Genomic DNA, 6,784 nt, shown 5'->3' with positions numbered 1-6,784 from the left:
AGATGCTGTGCTGTTGGCGACTAACAACAAACTCTTGTTTGTATTTACTCTTGTGTAATGTGTGTTCATTTTTTGTGCTTCCTTGTCGTTCGTTCATTATCTGCGCTTTATTACTCGCGAAGCATTATTTTGTTGTGAGTCAGCTGTGATAAACAGACATCCACTCTTGCACTGCATGTGTAACAGTGGCCACCCAGCTACCAATTTTTGGTTTACATTTCTTAAGCGACAAACAATGACTTTGACACAATATGGGGTTTTTAAAATATTAACTTTATTCACAGACATTAAAAAATTAATAACAATTATGTGACTTTAACTGGGGTAACATTACATTAATTTCTTACCACTGAATTAGCGGGACATGCTCTCTTTTGGTCGGTAAACAAAAACTTCTCGGTTAACATAATGTTGTCACACTATTTACACTCGTACATATATTAATTATAAATAATCATTCAATAAAGAGATCGATAAACAAATGTTATAGCCAGTCAGTAAAAGGAAACGACCGTTAATTTTTAAATTACGCGAATGTGCGGCTCTCTAAGACAGAAGCGCGTGATCAGAGGCGCGCAGAAAAGAAAGATAACACTTTAATCTCTGTAGCCTAGGGGAGAGTGGGGTAAGATGAGCCAGTGGGTAAGTTGACCCACCCCCCGTATCTTGGCAACTGTACCATTTTATTGTCATGTGACCATATATTTTAAAACCACCCGTTATTTCTGCCAGATTGTGAAAAGGAGAAGCACAAATATTATTCTGAATTGTTAAGTTAGCTATATTTTCCTAAAATGGCAGCTATGGGGCAAAGTGAGCCAAATGCCGTGGGGCAAATTGAGCCAGTGTTTTAACTTACCCCACCATAAGGCACTGAATTTAAGTTAAATCTGAAGTATAAACTTTTGTCATTTCAATGAATCGATATCGATTCTTAAATTCCCAAGAATCGATTAGTCTAGTCTGTTTTCAGTAGATGAATGAACAGAATATGTAGCGACTCCCATCCAATAAATCGCAATAATCTTTGTGCTTTGTTACTTTTAGTACTTTTAGTCTCAAATTTCAAATTACATCCATCTTATTATGAGATTCAAAAAATTGCGTTTTTGTGCTGTTTAATGTGGCGTGACAGATCGCTTTAGCGCCTCAGTTAAATAGAAGCATGTGATCATCCTCTCCTCCGCTTTAATACCAGTTACAGCGAAATAAACATGAACATCTGAAGGTATGTTAAAATATACAGTACAACTTACTGAAATCCGTATCAAGTCTCGTGTAATCGCTCAATCAGTGCATTCAACCTTGACGTCAATAAAACAGCTTGTAAACAATGTCACGTAACGTCACATTTACCTCAGAAAAACATATTCAGTGACCATAAACTCATTAGTCAGCTAGAAAAGTGAACTCTAGAAAGCATTCTGATAAATATAGCTATGCACCATTACATATTCGTTATAATTTTTAATGTTCTTCAATATTTAATGCATGTTTGAATAAATCAGTTATGACAGCCGCAATTTAAATGTTTATATTTCAAAAAAATGAATTGGAGTAGAAATATGATTATGTAATTCTAAACTTTATTTATAATAAAAACATCATTGAGTGTAATTTAAGTGTTTGTATACAAATATATAAATATAAAAGTAGTACCAACTGACTCCCATGTGTAGTTCACAGCATTAGTTGAGAGATTTTTTTCCTCTAGAAAATTTGCCATGTACTGTAACTGAAATACTACATCCAAAATAATAGATATCAAAATCGTAATCGAATCGAATCAAATCAAAATCATAATCGAATCGAAAGCATGTTAATAGTAATTGAATCGAATTGTGAAAATTGTGTCGATACCCAGCCCTAGTGGTTAGGATTGGAAGGTGAGTTTTGGAGGCGGAGCAATGAAGAGAGGGGCGGGTTTGTTTGGGTTGATTTCAAATATCAATGTCCAACAGCATTTTTGAAATATTACTTACCCCACCTTTAATCGCATCTAACATAAAATACTATATACATATATATATATATATATATATATATGTGTGTGTGTGTGTGTGTGTGTGTATATACACACACACACAAATGTATAATCGCTTCGTCAGATAACTCCGAGATTAACCAGGAAAATCAGATTTACAATATTGTTTTCGTGCATGCAGAAGAGAGCATCGCCAAAACAAATCAGACAGAAAGGGCCGTGGAATGTGTTCTTATGCAATAATCGCGTCCAGCTGAGCTCCAGACGGACAGAGACACACACATGTGAGGGGGTTTCACTCCGTCTGGGCGGGATCGGTGTCGGTCCGTCCCAGCCAATGATCAGACGTGCTTCTCTTCCCTTTTTTCTCTCTATTCCTTTCACTCCTCCGGCAGCTCAGTCTGCCTGAACAACCCGAGTCTAGCAGAAGAAGTGTGAGGATGAGGATGAGGAGGATGATGGATGCAATACCGTGTCGTCTCGTGTTTTTAGCCCTCTTCTTTGGAGCCAGGATCCAGCACACAGAAGGTAAGCACATCGCGCTCTCCTCTGCGTTATGCACGCGTGCGTCCGTGCGGTTTTCTGCAATGAATGTTGTGGTTCTGGGGGCCATCAGAGGGTTGCTCTTTGTTTGCAAGCAACTGCAGCCCCAAAGAGAGAGTGTTTCTGCAAAGATGGCGCAGGTCAGAGAGAGAGAGAAAGAAAGAAAAAGAAAGAGATGCTGTCAGGAGAAGCTCTTTCTGAGAAGAAAAGGAGATAAACGCAGAAAAGTGCATCATATCATCACACCTGATTGCGCTTATAAACTGAATGCAAAGCCAGCGTGTGTGTTTAGATGATTCACGTGTGATTAATGCTCGAGTCTGAGTCTGATTACAGGTTGGTTGTGTTTATCAATCTTTAAGATCATAGAATGTGACAAACACAAACACACACACACACACACACACACACACACACACACACGTCTCTGCCTCGAGGCGTTGTATTTTCAGTCGAAATTTCGCAGTCTTATCTAGCGATTAAACACATTTTAGAAATACATGATGTAGTTAAAATGTGACGTAGGATGTCATAATTATCAGTTTGTTGTTCCTGAAACTCGAATCGAAACTTATTTTGGTTTAGAATAATAACTGTCAATATGACAGACAACTCCCTTTTTATTCACTGTATACTCAATAAAATATTGTTTTGCGTATTAAACATTAATAAAACTTAAAATACGCCATTTAAGGGGTTTTACGTATTTCGCTAGCTGGATTGTGCTAACTATCCAGATAACTGTTTTAAACTGGGATTTAAATGCTGCTAGCGCCATTTAAAGTTAAAAATAGTCGTCATTTGTCTCAGAATGTAACTTTAATGTATTTTGTTACACGTTTAGTATATTTAAAACGCTTAAAATGTGTTCCGTCACCTCGTTTGACTTCTGAATTAGCTGTTAGCTGTTTGGCTAACTTGTTTTCACTAGTTTGGAAAAGCGAAATAATATACAAATAACAAAACAAAGTCAGCGATTGTCTCAATTTGTGTTTCTAATATAAGTTAACGTTTACAAATATTTTTTAGAAATGGTGATTTGTGTGCTGCTGTTTATAACGTACTGTTTAGTAAGTCTTTTAAACACGTAAAGTGAGGGAGAAATCGATCACTCTCTGTAGTAATTATAATAATAGTAATGTAAACACAGGGTGATGATGTCAGATGTTTGTGTGCAGACTGAAGAGTGTGGGAGTGTGAATACTGTCTCATATCTGTGCTGTCTATCTAGACAGCATTTATGGCTTTCATGTATTCCATGATGGGAGTGTATTTTACACATACGTGTGTAGCCCGTTTCCACCACATGAGAAAAAACATGCTTTTGTAAATCATAAATTGTCTTTTATGAGATGAAAAGTCAAAACTAAGTCATATTTATGAGATGAGGACATGCATATATGATATGCACCAAAATCCATACATGTGATGGCCAGAAATGCTCACTTATCATGTCTTGATGCGTTTTGTCACATGCAGTTTTGTGATGGAAATGACTGCAGGCTTTGAGCATGTGACGTTGGGTTGAATAATTCTTATTCTGCTTTGTCTCTGGCGGGCAGGGAGAGGCGCAGTTATTGTCATGTGCACTTATTGCCAGGTGACTTGCATTTGTGTCACCTTCACTAAATCAGGGCTGGTTGTTTTATTGGCGCTGTATGAATAATAAATGTCCTTCTTGAAAGAGCAGTGATGCGTAAAGTCAACATGAAATGGCGTTCACAACACGTTTTGTGTTAGCAGTCAATTAAATAATGTCAGTTTTTGTTTTCGTGTTATGCTTGAGCATATAAATGCATGAACTGTTAAGCACCTTAAAGAACTCAAACTCAATCAGCATTTGTGGCATAATGTTGAAAACTGCAAAAATATTTGCACTTTAAAAAAGAAAGGGAAAAAAATGCCTATAAAAATAAGGCCTGTTCACACTACACTCTAAAAAACACTGGGTTGTTACGTCTGATCCGGGATCTGGGTAACACAAAAACTACCCAAACACTGGGTTGTTACGTCTGACCCAGGATCTGAGTAACACAAAAACTACCCAAACACTGGGTTGTTACGTCTGACCCGGGATCTGGGTAACACAAAAACTACCCAAACACTGGGTTGTTACGTCTGACCCGGGATCTGAGTAACACAAAAACTACCCAAACGCTGGGTTGTTACGTCTGACCCAAGATCTGAGTAACACAAAAACTGCCCATACACTGGGTTGTTACGTCTGACCCAGGATCTGAGTAACACAAAAACTGCCCATACACTGGGTTGTTACGTCTGACCAGGATCTGAGTAACACAAAAACTACCCAAACACTGGGTTGTTACGTCTGACCCAGGATCTGAGTAACACAAAAACTACCCAAACACTGGGTTGTTACGTCTGACCCAGGATCTGAGTAACACAAAAACTACCCAAACACTGGGTTGTTACGTCTGACCCGGGATCTGAGTAACACAAAAACTACCCAAACACTGGGTTGTTACGTCTGACCCAGGATCTGAGTAACACAAAAACTACCCAAACACTGGGTTGTTACGTCTGACCCAGGATCTGAGTAACACAAAAACTACCCAAACACTGGGTTGTTACGTCTGACCCGGGATCTGAGTAACACAAAAACTACCCAAACACTGGGTTGTTACGTCTGACCCGGGATCTGGGTAACACAAAAACTACCCAAACACTGGGTTGTTATGTCTGACCCAGGATCTGAGTAACACAAAAACTACCCAAACACTGGGTTGTTATGTCTGACCCGGGAGCTGAGTAACACAAAAACTACCCAAACACTGGGTTGTTATGTCTGACCCGGGAGCTGAGTAACACAAAAACTACCCAAACACTGGGTTGTTACGTCTGACCCGGGATCTGGGTAACACAAAAACTACCCAAACACTGGGTTGTTACGTCTGACCCGGGAGCTGCTGAGTTGTTACTGGGTAACACAAAAACTACCCAAGCACTGGGTTGTTACATCTGACCCAGGAGCTGCTGGGTTGTTACTGGGTAACACAAAAACTGCCCAAACACTGGGTTGTTACGTCTGACCCGGGAGCTGAGTAACACAAAAACTACCCAAACACTGGGTTGTTACGTCTGACCCGGGAGCTGGGTAACACAAAAACTACCCAAACACTGGGTTGTTACGTCTGACCCGGGAGCTGAGTAACACAAAAACTACCCAAACACTGGGTTGTTACATCTGACCCGGGAGCTGAGTAACACAAAAACTACCCAAACACTGGGTTGTTATGTCTGACCCGGGAGCTGAGTAACACAAAAACTACCCAAACACTGGGTTGTTATGTCTGACCCGGGAGCTGGGTAACACAAAAACTACCCAAACACTGGGTTGTTACATCTGACCCGGGAGCTGAGTAACACAAAAACTACCCAAACACTGGGTTGTTACATCTGACCCGGGAGCTGAGTAACACAAAAACTACCCAAACACTGGGTTGTTATGTCTGACCCGGGAGCTCTGGGTTGTTACTGGGTAACACAAAAACTACCCAAGCACTGGGTTGTTACATCTGACCCGGGAGCTGCTGGGTTGTTACTGGGTAACACAAAAACTACCCAAACACTGGGTTGTTACATCTGACCCGGGAGCTGAGTAACACAAAAACTACCCAAACACTGGGTTGTTACATCTGACCCGGGAGCTGAGTAACACAAAAACTACCCAAACACTGGGTTGTTATGTCTGACCCGGGAGCTGAGTAACACAAAAACTACCCAAACACTGGGTTGTTACATCTGACCCGGGAGCTGAGTAACACAAAAACTACCCAAACACTGGGTTGTTACATCTGACCCGGGAGCTGAGTAACACAAAAACTACCCAAACACTGGGTTGTTACGTCTGACCCGGGATCTGGGTAACACAAAAACTACCCAAACACTGGGTTGTTACGTCTGACCCGGGAGCTGCTGAGTTGTTACTGGGTAACACAAAAACTACCCAAGCACTGGGTTGTTACATCTGACCCAGGAGCTGCTGGGTTGTTACTGGGTAACACAAAAACTACCCAAACACTGGGTTGTTATGTCTGACCCGGGAGCTGAGTAACACAAAAACTACCCAAACACTGGGTTGTTACGTCTGACCCGGGAGCTGGGTAACACAAAAACTACCCAAACACTGGGTTGTTACGTCTGACCCGGGAGCTGAGTAACACAAAAACTACCCAAACACTGGGTTGTTACATCTGACCCGGGAGCTGAGTAACACAAAAACTACCCAAACACTGG

At 40.6% G+C, this 6,784-nt stretch overlaps 1 protein-coding gene across 1 annotated transcript in view; it reads left to right on the top strand.

Moving 5' to 3' along the window:
- Positions 1 to 2,191: 2,191 nt before the first annotated feature.
- tgfbr1b (transforming growth factor, beta receptor 1 b) overlaps positions 2,192 to 6,784 on the top strand; it is a 75,148-nt gene continuing 70,555 nt past the window's right edge. The window contains exon 1 of the mRNA XM_048174144.1: positions 2,192 to 2,512. Within this exon, the coding sequence (XP_048030101.1) occupies positions 2,425 to 2,512 (88 nt within the window). The 5' untranslated portion in view covers positions 2,192 to 2,424. The remainder of the gene's footprint in view (positions 2,513 to 6,784) is intronic.

Source organism: Megalobrama amblycephala, linkage group LG22 (genome assembly GCF_018812025.1).
Source record: "Megalobrama amblycephala isolate DHTTF-2021 linkage group LG22, ASM1881202v1, whole genome shotgun sequence".
NCBI classification, from domain to species: domain Eukaryota; kingdom Metazoa; phylum Chordata; class Actinopteri; order Cypriniformes; family Xenocyprididae; genus Megalobrama; species Megalobrama amblycephala.
This window is presented reverse-complemented; position numbering and strand designations above follow the sequence as displayed.